At 41.3% G+C, this 19,353-nt stretch overlaps 1 protein-coding gene across 2 annotated transcripts; it reads right to left on the reverse strand.

Moving 5' to 3' along the window:
- Nucleotides 1-10,925: 10,925 nt before the first annotated feature.
- On the reverse strand, nt 10,926-19,106 carry GPRASP1 (G protein-coupled receptor associated sorting protein 1). 2 transcript variants are annotated; one of them, XM_077145912.1, is made up of 5 exons: nt 18,866-19,106; nt 18,206-18,360; nt 17,615-17,679; nt 17,188-17,267; nt 10,926-16,870 (listed from the first exon to the last, which is right to left on the reverse strand). In XM_077145912.1, the coding sequence occupies exon 5, from the start codon at nt 16,550-16,552 to the stop codon at nt 12,503-12,505; it is 4,050 nt and encodes a 1,349-aa protein (XP_077002027.1). In that variant the 5' UTR covers nt 16,553-16,870; nt 17,188-17,267; nt 17,615-17,679; nt 18,206-18,360; nt 18,866-19,106; the 3' UTR covers nt 10,926-12,502. The 2 variants fall into 2 exon arrangements, with proteins under 2 accessions (XP_077002027.1, XP_077002028.1); XM_077145913.1 differs by lacking the exon at nt 18,866-19,106 and having other exon boundaries at nt 18,301-18,471.
- Between the last annotated feature and the right edge of the window lie 247 nt (nt 19,107-19,353).

The following is a 19,353-nucleotide window of genomic DNA, read 5'->3' on the forward strand; positions in this document are numbered from 1 at the left end:
TCGCCCTTTTTAAAACCTGTTCCTTTTCTGGTATATCACATTCCAGCAGCTTGAAAATTAGAACAGATAGTATATGGAAAAAATACAATCAGTACAAACTAGGGTCTATAGTTAACAGTTGGCATTATAATATGCTTCAATTAATTGTAAGATTAATTGAAAAAGCTAAATATCAATAAGAGGGGGATATAAGGGAGGGATATGGAATTCTTGTTGTTTTGCCTTTTTATTTATTTATTCATTTTTTAATCTTTTACTCTTTTTCTTTCTTTGTGGATGAAATGGAAATGTTCTCATATAGATGGTGTTGGTGAATGCATAACTACATGATTATACCAGGAGTCATTGATTGTTTACTTAGGATGGATTGTAGGGTATGTGAATAAAACTGTTTTAAAAACAGACAGAAGGATACAAGCGTTGGAGAAAATGTGGAAAGATGTACCTATTCACTATTGTAGGGGAGTAGAATGTTGTAGCCCCTCTAGAGGGCAGTAAGGTGGTTCTACAGGAGGCTAAGTATAAGGTTGCCATTAGTAGGTATATACTTAGAAGAACTGAAAGCAAGGACATGAATGGACATTTGCACACTGATGTTTATGGTGGCAGTATCTAAGATCGGCAAGGAGTCAAAGTGGCTGAAGGGTATATTGGTAGATGAATGGAAGGTGAACTGTGGTGTATACATATAATGGAAGATTGACCAACTGCAAGAAGGAATGAAGTTGTGAGGAATGCAACTAGGTGAATGAACCTTGAAGATATATTCAGCAAAATTAGTAAAAAATGAAAAGACAAATATTTAGAACTCACTAATATGAACTAACTATAATGTAAAAACTCTGAGAATTGATTTTGAAGGCACAGGTTATTAGGGAATGGAAGCTGGGAAGAGATTAGGCAACTGAATATTAAGGAATACAGAATGTTCAATAAGGCTTATTGTAAAGATTCCTAGATTGTAAGCTCTTGCAGCAGTCACATCTATTCCTGAGTTTTCACTGTTATTTCTAAATTTTGAGAAGAGAAGCTGAGCTCTTTGTGTATAACCTGGTCATTTCCTGGACCTTTGGGTATCTGTGTGAAACCGGAGACTCACAGTTAAGATTTTGAAGCTCTTAGCATTACACCATACAGCAACTCTTAAAGAAGCTGAAAAAGAGATAAGACTTCAATTAGAGATATGAGTCAAGGTAAATCAGAATATAGGTTTATGGATCATATTGACAGTATCTAAAAACTTCAATGTCTTTGTGAAATCAAAGGAAGAGATGATTATTTGGTAGAAAATTTATATTTTCTGTAGCACATTATCTCATTAAACTTGTATGGTCAGTTTATTCAAACAACATAATTACATGGTACCTCGAATAGGAAAGGAGATCTTGTTGCTTTGTACAGGTTAATGTACCCTGATACATTCCAGAGTAATTTGGGCAGAAAATTTAAAAAGTATTTGCAAAGCACCCTTGAGGGACTGGTGAAAAAATTGGAAATATTAAACTTCCCCACCTGGGGAATTCTTGATTTTCACAAGTATCAGGGATTCCAAATTTAATAAGCCAAGTCCTTGATTACTGGGCCTGCCCTTATGAAACTTATTTCTGCAAAGGAGAAGTTAAGCCTACTTATAATTTTGTCTAAGAGTCACCCCCAGAGAATCTCTTTTGTTGTTCAGATGTGTCATTTCTCACCTAGCTGACTCTGCAAATAAACTCACTAGTGTCTCCACTATATGGGGCATGACTCCCAGGAGGGTAAATCTCCGTGGCAATGTGGGACATGACTCACAGGGATTAGCCTGGCCATGGCATAGTGGAATTGAGAAACCCTTCTTGACTAAAATGGGTTAAAGAAATGAAACAAAATAAAATTTAAGTGGCTAAGAGTTCCAATAGAGTTAAAAGGTCATTCTAGAGGTTATTCTTATTGTAGAGATATTTCATTTTAGTTTCTAGTGTACTAGAATAGCTAGAAGGAAATACCTGAAGCTATTGAAATGTAATCCAGTAGCCTTGATTCTTGAAAATGATTGTATAACTATATAGCTTTTACTGGGTGACCATGTGTTTGTGAAAACCTTATGAGTGACACTCCCTTTATCCGGTGTATGGGCAGATGAGTGAGAAAATAAAGACAGAAATATAAATAAATAATAGGGCAGATAGGGGTTTAGTATCAATGAGCAATGAAATGTTCTAAAATTGATTGTGGTGATGAATGCAGAACTGTATGATGATACTGTGAGCCACTGATTGCATACTTTGGATGATTATATGCTATGTGAATATATCTCAATAAAATTGCATAAAAAGAGATGGAAATAACACAAGCACCCTGATAAATGGATAAGTAAAATGTGGTACATACACACAAAGTAATATTAGTGAGCCATAGAAAGGAAGGAAATTCTGATACATGTGACAACATGTTGAGTGAAATAAGCCAGACACAAAAGGACAGATATTGTAGGATCTTAATGATATAAAGTAATTAGAATAGGCAAATTCATAGAGTCAGAAACTAGAACAGAGGTTACCAGGAGCTGAGGGTAGTTAATGGGGTGTTAATGCTTCAATTTTACAGTTTCTATTTTGGTTGATTGTGAAGTTTCGGCCAATGGATGGTAGTGATATTAGCACAACATTGTGAACATAATTATAGCACTGGATTATATACATGAATGTGCTTAAAAGGGGAAATTTTAGGTTGTTTATGTACCAGAAATTTTTTTTTAAAAAAGAAACCAAAACCTATGACTGTACAACACAAGCAGGGAACCCTAATGTAATCCATGGTGTATAGCTAATAGTACTATATTAATAATATTCTTTCATCAACTGTAACAAATGTACCACACTAACGCTAGGTGTAAATTGGGCAGCGTATATGGGAACTCTATTTTATGCATGATTTTTCTGTAAACCTACAACTTATCTAATCAAAAAAGATATTTTATTTATTAATATGAAGTTGAATATGAAGTGTGAATTCTACCACATACCTTAAGTCTACATTATTTAAAATGATAAAATCAAGAAAAAATATATTTACTATGATTCGTTTTATTTTTTAAATGTTTATGTATACAGAGAAAGATGAATGACACGAGATATTTTTAGTGATTTTCCATGATGTTAGTCTAAATACATGCACACATTTTTTTAATATTCCATTTAAAAAAAAATTATGTGTAAGTATATATGTAATTATGTATGAGAGGTGGGAAAAATGTCCTGAAATCACCTAAAATGATAATCAACTTTCATGTACTGAGGAGTATTAAGTAATTTATGGGTTAATTTGCTTAAGGATTAACCATAACTTGGGCTACTATTACCTTCCAGGTCCAAGTGAAGTATATTTTAAAAATTAGGCTCAAACTATATATTTTATATTATGCTTATGTTATGTTATAATATATCATTATGTCATGCTGTTTTATCCTATGCTATTATAATACTATAATTCATTATTAATAACTGCAATATGCACAAATATTTGTGAAACAATTCATTTAACTGATTACATTTGTTGAACATTTAGGTCTTATTACCAACAAAGACACAAAAAGCTTGTGACTAATACTTGTATACATATACAATTAAGTATATGGAATGAATTCTTAACAGGGACAGTAATATCCCAAAGGAAGGCAAAATCGGTCCTCGGGAGAAAAGCTTATTCTTTTTATGTATAAAGCACAGCATAACTATACCTTACATAAACTTTCACACAGTGTATCTCAGATACTAAAATTTCACGGGGATAGGTTAAGAAAAAATGTCTAAAATGGCTTCTTAGAATGGTGAGAATTAGCAAGTATTATCATTTCAATAAGTCTTTTTCAATTGAACCAGTGAAAGATGAACAAAGTTATCTCTCAATTTCTTATACTCATTGGCCGTTGTTGTATTTTTTTGTGTTATGGCTTTTAAAGTCACTTATAAATTTTTGGAGGTATCAGCATTTATTGATTTGCAAGGGCATTTAATAATAACATATTAAATGATTAACAATTTTTCATATATATTGTTATAGAGACAATTTTTATGGATTCAATTCTCTTAAACTCAACTATATTCCCCCCCTTTATTGTCATGCTTAGGAAGGCCCTTACCATGACAATATTAGATTGCTGTTTATACAAAGAACATGGATTCCTTTTGTAAGAAAAGAGGAAAATGGGTATTGAAAATTTTATTTAATCTTATTTTATTATGTGGGAACCTGTTATTATCTCCTATAAATAGCTGTCCATTGTGTCGGTTTGAAACTATCATATACCCCAGAAAAGCCATGTTATAAGGCTGATTCAACCTTGTGCAGCCAGACCTATAGTTTAGGGTGGAAGTCTTTGATTAGACTGTTTTCATGGAGCATGACCTTTTTATTAGATTACTTCCATGGAGATATGACACACCTAATAGTGAGTGTGGCCTTTTGATTAGATGTAGATGTGACTCTGCCCATTCAAGGTAGGTCTTGATTAGTTTACTAGAGACCTAGAAAGGGGAGATATTTTGGAGAAACTTCAGATGCAGACACAGACACAGATGTTTGGAAATGCAAAAGCCCCAGGGGATAACAGGAGCTAAGAGGGCCAACAGAAGCTAAACAGGGCTGACAGAGACACAGACATTTAGAGATACTTAGAGTGTCGAGAGAGAGCAGATGCTTAGACCCAGGTGTGTAGAGATGCAGAGCCCCGTAGAGGTCACCAAGTGTCTTCCCGTGAGATGCTAAGCAAGCCAAAACCCAGAGTTGTGTCATGGAGGACCTAAGTGAAGGCCCACAGTTGCTTAGAGAGGAAACCACTGGCATCAAAAGCTGGGAGCAATGGAACCAGGAACAAGGTCCAGCAGACACCAGCCACATGCCTTCCCATGTGACGGACATCAGCCTCTCTCGAGTCAAGGTATCTTTGTCTGGATGCCTTAGTTTGGACACTTTTATGACCTTAGAACTGAAAACTTTTAATCTAATAAAGTCCCTTTTTTTAAAAAAGCTGTTCCATTTCTGGTATATTGCATTCCAGCAGCATTTTACAAGTCAAAACATCAGTTGTCACAATATTTTTTAAATTTTTCATCCCATTATCTTTTTCTAAAATACTGTTATCGAGAAATCTTCACACACATACAGTCCATCCATAGTATACAATCAATGGCTCACAATAACATCACAGTTGTGCATTCATCACCATGATCATTTTTAGAACATTTGCATCACTCCAGAAAGAAAAAACTCAGACATCCCATTCCCTTTACCTCTCCCTCTCATTGACTACTAGTATTTCAATCCACCTAATTATTTTTACCCCTAATCCCCCCCATTATTCATTTATTTATTTTTCCTTATTTTTTCACTCATCTGTCCATACCTTGGATAAGAGGAGCATTAGACACATGGTTTTCACAATCACACAGTCATATTTTAAAAGCTATATAGTTATACAATCATCTTCAAGAATCTAGGCTACCAGAACACAGTTCAACAATTTCAGCTACTTCCCTCTAGCCACTCCAATGCACCATAAACTAAAAAGGGATAATCTATAAAATGCATAAGAATAACCTCCAGGATACCCTCCCAACTTTAAAATCTCCCAGCCACTGAAACTCTATTTTGTCTCATTTCTCTCTTCCCCCTTTTGGTTAAGAAGGCTTTCTTAATCCCATGATGCTGGGTACTGGCTCATCCTGGGAGTACCATTGCACATTGCCAGGGAGATATACATCCCTGGGAATCATGTCCCACATAGTGGGGAGGGCAGTGAGTTCACCTGCCAAGATGGCTTAGAAAGACAGGCCACATCTGAGCAACAAAAGAGGTTCTCTTGGAGGTGACTCTTAAGCATAATTACAAGTGGGCTTAGATTCTCCTTTGCAGGACTATGTTTCATAGGATTGAACCCCAAGATCGAAGGACCAGCCTATTGAATTGATTGTCCCCAATACTTGCAAGAATATCAGGAATTCCCAGGTGATGAAGTTTAGTATTTCCTCCTTTGTCCCCAGTCACCTCCAAGGGGACTTTGCAAATACATTTTTATTCACTGCCCAAATTTCTCTGGGATATATCAGGGCATCATACTAGCCTGTACAAACCAAGATCTAATGCCCTATTCAAGAGTCCATGTAATTATGGTATCCAAATAAACTGACCATACAAGTTATATTAGATAATGTGCTGCCCAAAATATAAATTTTGCACCAAATATACATTTCTCCCTTTGGTCTCACACACAGAAGTTGAAGTTTTTAAATATGGCCCATATCATCCCTTATCCTCTATTCTGATCTACCTTAGTCCTATTCAGATCAGCTTTATTCATATCTCTACTCAAAGTCTGATCACTTTCTCAACTTTTTAAACAGCTGCTCTATTTCATTCTCTTCTAATTTAAAACATCATCTTTATTACTTCTTCACTGTGTCTGTATTTTCATGACTTCTACTTTTAAATTCTTCATTGTATTTTGTATACCAGTAACAACCTCTCCAATTAGTACATTAAGAATATCAGAGTTGGTGGATTTCTAAATGGATTTACTTTCTTTCCTCTGAAAGGATCAGATTTTTGTCCAAATATTTCACGAAGTAATATTCCACAGTTATGTTACCACTCAAAGTGTATCTACGGACTGGCTTCTCATTGTCAACCTGTTTCTTACCAGTCTGCAAAGAGATAAAAAGATTGCACCTTAATGTAACGTGCTCATAGCTTATCAAAAAATCTTGCTAGGTGAACTCACTGCCTTCCCCCCACCCCTATGTGGGACATAACTCCCAGTGGTGGTGTAAATCTCCCTGGCACTGTGAAACAGAACTCCAGAGATGAGCCAGGACCCAGCACCAAGGGACTGAGAAAGCCTTCTTGACCAAAAGGAGGAAGAGAGAAATGAGACCAAACAAACTTTCAGTGGCTGAGAGATTTCAAACAGTTGACAGGTTATCCTGCAGATTATTCTTATGCATTACATAGATATCCCTTTTTAGTTTATTGTATATTGGAGTGGCTTGAGGGAAATACCTGAAACTGTTGAACTGTGTTCCAGTAGCCTTGATTCTTTAAGAATAAGATATAACTTTTACAATGTAACTGTGACTGTGAAAACCTTGTGTCTGATGCTCCTTTTATCCAGGGTATGGACAGATGAGTAAAAAAAATATGGATAAAAATAAAGAATAGGGGGAACAAAGGTTAAAATATATTGGGTAGAGGGAAATACTAGTGGTCAATGAGAGGGTGAGGTGAGGGGTATGGTATATATGAGTTTTTATCTTTTCATTTCTTTTCCTGGACTGATGCAAATTTTCTAAAAATCATGGTGATGAATACACAGATACATGATGAAAAAAAACTTACTAAAAATTTAATGAGTGCTTTGATGTAGAATTCTGGCACAAACTCCCTTTCTTATTGAAGACTAGCACTTTGAATACCAATTGTTCAAGAGTGATCATATATTCCAACTTCATAACAAAGATTTATACATTTAAATTAATATACAAATTATTTCTCAATCTAAATTAAATACTTGACCTTCTGTTTTGATTTTAAATTATGCCAGGTCTATACAGAGTGAGCAAATCCACTAGATGCTAATATTTTAGTTTAGTTTCGTTCCTTTGATGTTATTCTTTCCCCTTACAAATTAATGAACTGATACTCTGGATTCTGTAAGTCTTGTGTGGTAGTTAAATTCAGGTGTCAACTTGGCCCAGTGAAGATGCCTAGTTCTATCGCTGTGGACATGAGCCAATAGCATGTGAACCTCATCTGTTGCTGGTTACATCTGCAGTTGGCTAGGAGGCATGCCTGCTGCAATGAATGATGTTTGATTTAATTGGCTGGTGCTTAAATGAGAGAGCTCAACATAGCACAGCCCAAGCAGCTCGGCACACCTTATCTCAGGACTTGCAGCTCAGTCCAGGCCTTTGGAGATGCAGAAAGGAATCACCCCAGGGAAAGATGTTGGAACCTAGAGGCCTGGAGAGAAGGCCAGCAGAGATCGCCCTGTGCTTTCCCATGTAAGAACGAACCACAGTTGAAAGTTAGCTGCCTTTCCTCTGAAGAACTATAGGTTAACTAAATAAATCCCCTTTTATTGAAAACCAATCCATCTCTGGTGTGTTGCATTCCGGCAGCTAGCAAACTAGAACATCTTGTGTCCTGTTAAATATGAGCCTCCCCATACAGATGGAGTTTATCCTTTTGTTATTAGGAAATTGTATGGTTGAGGGTCATATATTGTGGACTATTTTAAAGCTGTCAAGATAATAAGCACCATCATGGAAGGCTTCTTGAAGACATTCAGCAGGCCTTCTGCCTTGGCAATGCAGAGACATATCCTTTGGCTTGGCCAATAGCCTTTTCTGTTTTGAAACTCAAAGAGAGGGTCAAGGGAGAATATCAGTGACCCCTGCCCCCAGTGAATCTATCAGTTAGGATACTGCTAATAGGATAAAGTGATGAAATTAACTGGAAAATCCAATGATGTATGTGAGATATGGATATAACATCTCAGCTAACCCATAAGGCTTAACATGGCTTAACGTAAACCATAGTAAGGAAGTTAATGTGTTTCCAACACCAGAAGAGCAGTTACCTACCCCTTTAAAGCATTTAAGACATTTTATCTTCCTGGAATTTGTTCACATGTATTTTTTTCCGAAATGACTAGCCAAGTTTTCCAAGACCATTCACTGAATATGCAGAAAACAGTTAAAGCAGGTCTGAGATTGCTATCCTTAGGCCGGCTTACAAGGCTAGCCCTTGACTAGCATCTGGAAATTCGGATTTGAGAAGGGTTTCACTATTTCCAGAATTATAAGAGGGGCTCACTGTACCAAAATTATTTGTGAAAATAACGTGTTTTATGGTGAACAACTGTTTTCATTCAGGAGGTCTGAAATTTTTGTTCATGCAAACTTCAACCCATAAATTTTTCCTTTTTGCTGATTTTTTTTCTTCTTTCACTATAATAAATCACAGCTAGAAGTAAAACTCTTATGTCAAGAGTCCTGCTATCAAATCACTGAACTTGTGTGTGGTCTTATGGACTCCCAAAACACTGAATATTTCACTTTTCTGTAAATTTCCAAACTGTCACATAATGTAAATGTACATATATAGCAATATACAGGCTCCTTATTTGTGCTCCATTTATCATTCCTTGAGTCAGCTCTACTTTATTTTTTATTTATTTTTGATTTTTACCTTTTTTTATTGTAGAGTATAACATATATACAAAGCAAAGAAACAAACAAACAAACAAAAAAACAGTTTTCAAATCAGTCTTCAACAAGTGGTTACAGAAAAGATCCCAGTTTGTCATGGGCTACCATACCATCCTCTCATATTTTTCCTTCTAGCTGCTCTAAAATATAGGAGGCTAGAGGGCGTAAATATTTTTTTTATCATCACAATCGACTTTTTTCCTTTTTGTGTGTGTGAAAACTAACATATACACAAAAAAGCTACAAATTTCAAAGCACAGCACCACAATTAGTTGTAAAACAAATTTCAGAATTTGACACAGGTTACAATTTCATAATTTTAGATTTTTATTTCTAGCACTCTAAAATACTGGATATTAAACGAGAAATCAATTTAATGGTTCAGCATTCATACTCATTTGTTTAATCCTATCTTCTCTGTATAACTCCACCGTCACCTATGATCTTTCCATCTCTCACTTTAGGGGTGTTTAGGCTATGGCCATTCTAAATTTTTCATATTGGAAGGGTCTGTCACTAACATGGGGTAGTGAGATGGAATTATCTGATGTTCTGGAGAGGCTAGGCTAGGTTTCAGGACTTATCTGGACAAGGGACCCATCTGGGGGTTGTAGGTTTCTGACAAGTTACTCTAGTGCGTGGAACCCTTGTGGAATCTTATATATTGCCCTAGGTGTTCTTTAGGACTGGCTGGAATGGTCCTGGTTGGGGGTTGGCAGGTTATGATAGGTAGCAAGGTCTAACTGAAGCTTGCATAAGAGCAACCTCCAGAGTAGCCTCTCGACTCTATTTGAACTCTCTCTGCCACTGACAATTAATTACACTTCTTTCCCCACTTTTGGTCAGGATGGAATTGTTGATCCCATGGTGCCAGGTCTGGATTCATCCCTGGGAGTCATTTTAAAATATTTAAAAAATAAAATCATACTTTATTTAAATTTATTTAAAATACATTTTTATTTTTAAAAATTGTTAAATTCCTGGTAGTGCAAATACTACTTAACCCCAAATTTATTTTTCTTTCAAAAGAAAAGGACCAAGGATCACCAGTAGCCAGCCTCAGAATGCCACCTCTTCCAACAGCCACCATTGTTTCTCCTTACATATGCTTCCTGCAGGATGAATTCCTACCCCATCAGTTCCTGGACAAAAGACAGACCCGGGCTGAGATGCTGGTGACTGGCTTAGAGACCTTTCATTTACCAATAAATGTTGTACTTATCGCTGCCTGAGAAATTAGTTTTCATACTAGTGTAGTGACAGACAGACACAATTTGGTCCCTTCTCCCACTCCCCTAGAATAATATCCTGCCACTCCTATGACTTCAGTCGGCCAAACATCCTTCCTGTTCCTTTTCTATGCAAATAAATACACCTTAATGCATGCCCCCAGTGTTCTAGTTTGCTAGCTGCCGGAATGCAACACACCAGAGACGGATTGGCTTTTAATAAAAGGGGATTTATTTTGTTGGTTCCTCAGAGGAAAGGCAGCTAACTTCGAAGCCTGGTCACATGATCCACAGTCGTCCCAAGCAGTCAAGCAATCAGCTAGTCTGAGCTAGGCCTACTGCTTGGTGGGCAGAACCTTCTGCTTGCTAGAGGAACCTGAAGCTCCAGACCCTGGTGAAGATACAGAGCTGGAAGAAGGGTAGATTTGGAGCAAAAGCTTCCAGCCCTAGGCCTGGGCCTAAGTCTGTAAGGGCCCAGGACTGGCAACGAACACTCTAAAAGAGGACTTTGGAGATGAACTACTTAATATTTTCTGTATTAAGCCAGTGACATTAAAATCTGTCTTGAAGAATACCGATAACTGAAACACATTCAAATTGTAATTTCCTCCACCAGGATGATCCCTGTTAACATTTGTGATTTGTGAGGGGAATCAAAACTGCCACTTTGCCCTACTTCCATAACCTTCACATACTAGAGTCAGTTGGAAAAAGAGCACTTAGCACTCTGAGACAAACCAAAAATAAGGTCACCATGTCTGGTACTCTTCCTGAAAATGTTCAAACCTTGTGTACTTCCGATAAACCCAGACTCCCTCCCCAAACCAACTTTTTCCCTGACATTGCTCATTTGAAAAGTTACTACCTTTGGGAATGTGTAAAACAACTCTGGAACTTCAGGGTTTTTTTCCCTTTAAATACTTGTGTGAATAAGATTATTTGGGAAACCAGTCCTTCTGAAGTTGTAGGCTCTTTTACCTCTTCACTACTTGGACATATTTTATATCATTCCAACAGAATTTTTCATAATCAAATCATAAAAAAATTGCACAGAAATTCAGTTTATTCATGCATTGATTTTTAAAATGGGATTAGGAGAAAATATTTTCCAAATATTGAAAGCATAAGGGTTTTTCCTAGCCAGCTTACAAACCTATACATCATCATTTTTAATTGGTGTATGGTATTCCCTTAACACTTTCCATGGGCTACCACCATGAGGAAATCATCCCACTGACTTCATTAAATTCATGTGCATTCCTGTCCCGTTCTTTTATCCTTTAGGCATCTTTGAAGAAAAGCCTTTTCATATATAGAATACATTATATATTATATACATAAAACCTTTTTTCTCAGCCCTTCAAAATTCACGTCATTCTCTATATTCCTCAATATATACTTTCCCCACCTACTCCATGCAAACTAGAAACCTCACGCCCACAGGACTTTCTCCAACTCCATTTTTTTCATACCACCAACCCCCTTGATACTCTTCAGAGTAATTTAAATGAGTCCATCTCTCAGAAGTATGCCCTGAGTAGCAGCCCACATTAATATTTCCTTATAATAATTTATTATTATAAGAATATGCTTTTGAAAGAACCATATTACTCATAACCTTAATTCATGTGTTATGTGTTCATGTGTTATCTCTGCATCTATACTTTAAGTTCAAGAAGTGTGACTTCTGCCAACTTTAACACAGAACTTTATTGAAAACACAAGCAAGACTCAAATAGATAACTATACTTTAGAACAACGCACAGAAGAATAGCTTACTTATGATGACACAGTTCACTACACACTCAAATACTAAATATCACAATCTGGACAGCAAGATAAATATCAACAAATGTCTTCAATTATAACACTCTTGGCATCAGTAAAATGACACAGTTAGACAGAGTTGGGCAGTTTGTATCAATACCAAAGATGGATATTGCAATAGAGAAACAACTGTGAAAACCAAAGCATTATTCAAGGACTACCACAGAACTAAGGAAAATCACTGGCAAGTAGCTAATCTTACTAATTTTCTTGGCCTGCCTCAGGGTCATTTTTACCATCTGTTTTGGCTTGCAATTCCTTAGCAAACTCCTCAAATTCATGGAATGCAGAAATAAGTGGCTCAATGTCAAAATCATCATCAATAAGCAACATTGCTTCTTTTTTGATATTCTTACCAATATTCTCAAACATTGCCAGAACAATTTGAATATTGTCATTTTTCTCTTCCTTGTTACAAATGCCCATAAATTCTGATACTGCTTCAGCACTGAGTAGTTCCTTTGTCACAACAGGATTTTCAGACAAATTCAACAGCATTTTCAGAACAAGAAATCTTGTTTTTGTATTGCCTGTGGCTAATAAGGAGAGAAACCCTGACATATAGTTGGCAACCAATCTGTGGTAGTCAGTAGTAGTAGTGAGGTGTCCAATCATTGTTAGACCAGACAACTGTTCTGGGGAATCCAAACTATATGTAAGGGTTTCTTCACACACTTGACATATGTATGTCTCAATCATGTTTAGATTTGGGTAAGGTGGAGCCATGCGAATCATATTTTCCAAAAAACTTGTCCTAACTCGGGAGGAAGGATAATTGAGTAAAGTTTCAATAAGTGAGACAACACCTGAGTCCCGAATGAAATCTCGGGTAAACTGAGAAGTACGTCTCATACCCATTGCAATTTTAGATATTTCATGAATAAAGGGATCCCGAATTTTATCCATTAATAAAAGGAGTTCCTCAAACTCTTCAGAACCAATTCTAAGCTCACATTGTATACAGCTGCAGGACCAAGTCTCAGGCTCTGCATTCTCCTTGGCCTTAAGATGCTCTCGAACCTCCATGACTGAGCGGTAAGAAGTATCATATTGAAATGGGAACTCAGGGTCAGGTTGATCAAGTTGAAGCAAAGATTCCTGTTCTTCCCCTTCTGGGTTCTGTTCCATGTGTTTAGACTTTCCCCCAAACATTTCACAGAATAGAGATACTGCTTCTTTTGGAAATCTAAAGAAGCTAGTGGAGGGAAAGCCAACCCTACCCCATGGACCAGGTTCAAATTTAACAGTGACCTCCTCCCAGCTCTTGGGCCTGCGTGAAGGATCAGGCTCCTGTTCGACTGAATATACGGACCTGCAAATGTTTCTGAAAACAGGCATAGGATTTGATTCAAAGTGTGTTTCATCACCTTCCCAGAACCAGGACCCAACTATGGCCTCCTCTTCCTCAGCTACTGCCCTGGACTCACAGTTTGTTCCACTGCCAGAGTCATAATTGGCCTCATCTCTCACTCTGAACCAGGACCCAAGAACTGTCCCTTCTTCATTTTCTGGCCTAGACTCACAGGTGGCCACAGTTCCTGTCTCCTTAATGGCTTTGTCTTTGGACCAGAACCAGGACTCAATAATCATCTCTTCATCATCCTCTTGCTCAGATATGCAGCAGGCCCCTGTTTCTATATTGACCTCTTTTCTAGCCCAGACCTGGGATGCAAAAATAGTCTCCTCCTCAGTACCTGACCTGGTTTCTTCTGCCTGAGACCCGGCATCTGTACTTGCTTCTTCTTCAGTCCAGAACCAGGACCCAATAATGGCCACCGTTTCTTCTGCTTCTGTACTGGATTTGCTGCTGAACCCAGTCTCTTCTCTGGAGGCCTCTTCTCTGGCCCTGAACCAGGACCCAACAATATCTTCTTTCTCATGTGCTAATCTGTCCTGTTCTCTAGCCTTAGCTGCTGCCTCAAGCCTGTCCTCTTCCCCAGCCCAGAAAGGAGAACCAGTAGTAGCCTCCTTCTCAGCCTCTGGACTGGACTCTTTTCTGACTGTAGGCTCTATAAAGCCTGCTTCTCCTGTCCAGAAGCAGGACCTGACCGTGGTTTCCTCCTTAGTCAGAGACCTGGTCTCTTCTCCAGTCCCAATATTTACACCACTATCTTCCCCAGACCAGAACAAGGATCCTATTATGGTCTCTGGCCTTATGTGCTTTCTGGATGAGAACCATGAGTCGACAGCATCCTCTTCCTCCTTTGACCTGGACTTCCAGCTGTCTCCATTGGCAGGATGCATACAGGAATCTTCACCAGCCCAGAAACAGGATTCATTATTGGTCTCTTTTTCTTCTGCCATAAATTCGCAATTGGTACCAGACCCAAACTGCATAGTGACCTCTTTTCTGGCCTGAAACCAAGATGACTTAACTACCTCATCTTCATCCTCCAAATTGGACTTGCTGCTGACTCCAGCATCCATACTAGTTTCTCCCCCAGCCCAGAACCAGGACCCAATAATAGGCTCCTCCTCATCGGTCCCTGTCCTGGCATCACAGCTGGCTTCAGGCCCAGAATCCGTACTGAATTTATTTTCAGTCCCAAACCAGGACCCATATGTTTTCTCTTCTTTAGCCCATGGCCTGGCTTCTTCTCCAGTCCCAGCATCTCTATTGAACTTTCCAGTCCAGAACCAGGGACTAATGACCCCTTCTTCCTCAGACTTTGGGCTGGACTCATAACTGGCCCCAACATCAGCTTCTACACCTGCCTCTTCAATGACCCAGAACCAAGACCCAAATATAGTCTCTTCCTCAGCCTCTGGGTTGGCTTCTTCTTCAGCCCAGAACCATGAACCAACAATGATCTCTTCTTCTTCATCTGCTGATATAAATTCAGAGTTGGCTAAAACTCCAGTTTCCATACTGGTCTTTTCCCCTGCCCCAAACCAGGATGAGACAATAGCCTCCTCCTCAGCCTCTTGTCTGGATTTACTGCTGACCCCACTCCCCAAACTAGCCTCTTCAGTCCAGAACCAATTCCCAAAAATGGACTCATCCTCTGACTGTGGGCTGGACTGGACACAGGCCCTAGCCACCATGCTAGGCTCTTCTGCAGCCCAGAACCATGTCCCAATGAGGACTTCCTCCTCAGACCTGGCTTCTTGCTTGGGCTTGGTTTTGGACTCTTCCTTGGCCACTGATGTGGCCCTGGTCTTTTTCTTGATCTTGGGCCTTGATAAGTTATCATCTTTTTCTTCAGGCCAGAACCAGGACTCCTTTTGGACTACACCTACAGTCCCAGTCGTGACATCAATGCAGGTCTCTCTTTTGGCCCTGTGCCTAGATCTGATATTTACTTCTTTCCTAGCTCGGGATTTGGACCTGTATTTGTTTTCCTCCCCAGTCCAGAACCAGGACTTCATATGAGCCTCGCCCTCAGAGCCAGAACTGGACTCAAGAAAGACTTCTTTCTTTGTTCTAAATCTGGACCTGCTGCTATTGGCCTCTTCTCTGGGCCTAGAACTGGATTTGGTCTTCTCTCTGGCCCACAACCAGGACATCTTAACAGACTCATCCTCAGAACCAGAACTGGACACAATATAAAGTTTTCTTTTGGTTTGGGGCCTAGACATAATATTAGCCTCATGTGTTGCCCTGTGCCTGGATCTTGCACTGGTCTTTTCCCCATCCCAAGGACAATATCTGGAATTGACCTCTTTTCCATTCCAGAACCAAGAACTCAGAGAAGAGTCATCTACCCATGTGAAATCAAAATTATTAGAGGCTTCTTGTTTGACCCTAGATCTAGGGTAACACTGAGACCCCATATTAGTCTCCTCCCCTGACACAAACCATGGATGAACTCCAGCTTGAGACTGGATCTTGGAGCCATGAAAGGACTCAGCCATCACATTGCCCAGATCCCTATCTACAGAAAAGGCATTAGTTTTAACAACTGACCCAGAATCAGTAATGATGAGTGGACAAGCCATGCCATTGGACGGGTCCACTACCTCTGACTTCGACATTGCCCCAGCCCCAATTTCAGTCAGGGCACATGCAGGGGGTTCTTCACTAGATCTTGCCCCAGGGATGGCCTTGGCCTCAGATGGAGGACATGACCCAGGAATTGCCATGACCACAGTTTGGGGTCTTACTCCAGTCATTACCTGGGACTGGGTCCTAACCTTGGGTCTGACCACAAGAGGGACATCAGACTCCCTCTCAGCCCCATCAGCAACCACTTCTCCAGTCTTCTTTTCAGATTTAGCCTGGGTTCCAGGCTCAATCTCAGCCCCAGTCATGTCCTAGTTATAAAGGAGGACCAGACCTATAGCCCAACCCCAGTCTCAACTTTGAACACAAATCTGTCACAGGTTTGTATCTTCACAGTCCAATCTTTCAGTGATTCAGGCTACAAAGTCGGAAGCAAGAGTTAGTGTCAAATGCCAGTCCAGCAGTCAATCAGCTTCGTTCCCAAACACAGCCTCTGCCACTAACAGACTGCAGAGCAGGTACAACCAAGCTGGGAAGGTTGGATGGTTCCTGGGTGGGCACAGACCTGATGAGGGTGGTGGTCGGGGGCAACTCTACCACCACCAGAGCTGTCACTGGAGGTGGATCTAGGGAGAGAGAAAGGAAAAGGGCTTTGAGCCTCTTCCAAATGTTGTCACCCCATGCAGAAATCCACACATGGAGACTGGATACTGAATGCTTGGTGAGACAGTGGAGCTCTCGGAAAGAGGCTCTGAGCCCTCATTTCATCTGTGTGCCTTACCCCTAGGGCAGCCAGACTACTTGATCGGCTATAAAACAAGTGGAAATGGTGGGAAAGTGGATTTGAAATGGGAGCAGCTGAGTCATCACACTGGACCTTGATCATTACAGAAAACATGCTTGCTTACATGACTCCACCCCATTACCCCACTCTCATACCAACCTGCACTGATATGATGCAATTTTCCCCTCTCTTCCAGGCTTCCAGCAGTGTCAAGTCTCACAGAAGACCTGCAGGTGATCCTACAGTCAAGTAAAGAAACAAGAGTGCATAAATCAGGAGCACATGGTAGACAGGCACATACTCTGGCCCCCGATGCAAATCCCTCCCTTTCCATTCAAGGGTCCAATGTTCCCACTCCTGGCCCCTACTCTCAGGTCTTCTCCTCTCAAACACAGCCCGACCTACTCCTACCCAAAAATTCCCAATATTCCCTGAATGAAATGCACAACGTTGTGGCACAATGCTGTGGCACTATGGAATCCTGGCAGAAAAGAAAGGTGAAGGAGGCCCTGTGCCAGCTTAGATCAAAGCCTTCTGCCATGTTCTTACTCTTAACTTTCCACAGGCATTCCCCCTTCAAACCAACCTCCAGAGACAAGCAGCTGTCCTCCTCCTTTGTTCCTTGCAGAAGCCACCAGCCTTAAAGCAGAACTAGGAACAAAGAGAATTAAATGTAGCATAGTCAGGAGACAATGATAGCAACTAGATGATTGGTGAGCAAACCAATACCCAGGATAAAAGTCCCAATATTATCTGCTTTTCAACATTTAGAATCCTGTTGGTAGATTATTCTCCATTTCTCCTTTAGGCTCTCTAAAGTTCCAGAGATGATTACACCATTTTTTCACCTCCCTCTCTCCCCATTAACTCCCTTCTGCAATTCTGAGGATTCACCACTAGAGGGAACTCAACCCGTGTCCTACGCAGCAAAAATTGGGGGATGGGCAAAGGCATATTCTAGAAAGCCGTACCTGTACCTGCGACTCCCTAGCCAACCCTAATCTCCAAAGCTCATTTATTTTAGGGGAAAGGGGGTGAAAAGTGCTTGGAACATTGACAAAGAGGGAAATATTAGGAGGTGCCTCAGTATCCCCCCAGACCTGCTCTGGTCAGTCACCACACCCTACTTCAGGGTCTCCAGTCAGGGATCGCCTCCCACTCCCCTGTCCCCACACACCTCTAGAAATCCAAGCCATTTTCCTGCTCCTGCTTTTTTTCAAGCCTGTCCTTTAGAGCCGCACACTGCAGGAAGACAGACTCCGCGAGACCTACCGCGCAGACAGGAGACTCTGGCATCAACAGGGCACCCACAGGAAGAAACCGGGCCCAGAGCTGCAAGGAAAAGCATCCAACATGCGGGGCCCAACAGGCACCTTCCCAGAATCTGGGCCGGGAATGGCGAACGCGACCGTCCACCTGCCGCCTCCGCGCAAAGCTCTGACGCCAACCCCCGCCTCTGGCGACCATCCCCTGCGACCCCCACCCCAGAGCCTCTCCAAGATCGCCCCCACAGCAGCCTCTCCACAGCCCTCTCCCAGCACAGACGCGGCCGGGGGCGGGGCAAGGGCTCCTGGAAGGCTGGCCGGGAAGCGGGCTGCGCGGTTCCTTTCTGCACGACCCGAGGGTGTCTCTCTGGCCACCTCTCCGCCCTCGGCCTGGGCCGCGCCGATCTCCGCATCTTCGCGTCAGGGGTCTCCCGGCGCTGCGCACCTCTCTCAGAGGCTGGCTCGGACCGCATTCTCTCCTCCTTGCCAGGATCCCAGGCTCAGAAGGGCAGGCCATCCACGGTCAACCGTGGCGACCACCTACCCGCCCCGGTCCCCCCGCCCCCACTTGCCTTTGCAGGCCCAGGGCCCAGCTCGTCGGCCTCCCCCTCCTCTCGAAGCTCCTCAGTCGCAGTCCCACCGCTCTCCGTGCCGGGTCAGAATCGCAAAGAGGCGCTCCCGCCCCCCACGCTGCAGAACCAAACCCAGCAGGGGCTGCGCAGGAGTGCGGCACGAATGGCTGGTGGCTAGAGTGTAAGGAAGTGGGGGCGGGAAGGGGGCGGAGGGATATGGGCGCGAATGCGCTCGACGCCCCCTCCCAGGCCCACCATAGTTCCGACCCAGAGGTGGGCGGGGCCAGGAGCCCCAGCCCGGGGAAGGCGGGTTGCCAGCTGGATGCCGCAGTGTATGCGGCCCCTTGTGTGGCGACCACCAGCACGCTTCTGGCACTAGGATACCGTATAGGGGAATGGAGGGCTGTTGGGGTGGGGGCAGGACCTGGTGGTCAGGTAGAGCCGTGCGGGAAGGAGCAGCGGATGAACACCGAACTGCGGCTTGTTGC

This window comes from Tamandua tetradactyla, chromosome X, assembly GCF_023851605.1.
Source record: "Tamandua tetradactyla isolate mTamTet1 chromosome X, mTamTet1.pri, whole genome shotgun sequence".
Classification (NCBI taxonomy): Eukaryota; Metazoa; Chordata; class Mammalia; order Pilosa; family Myrmecophagidae; genus Tamandua; species Tamandua tetradactyla.

Excerpts from the sequence above, each read along its gene's own strand:
- GPRASP1 (XM_077145912.1), bottom strand. The coding sequence starts at position 16,552 with ATGACTGGGGCTGAGATTGAGCCTGGAACCCAGGCTAAATCTGAAAAG.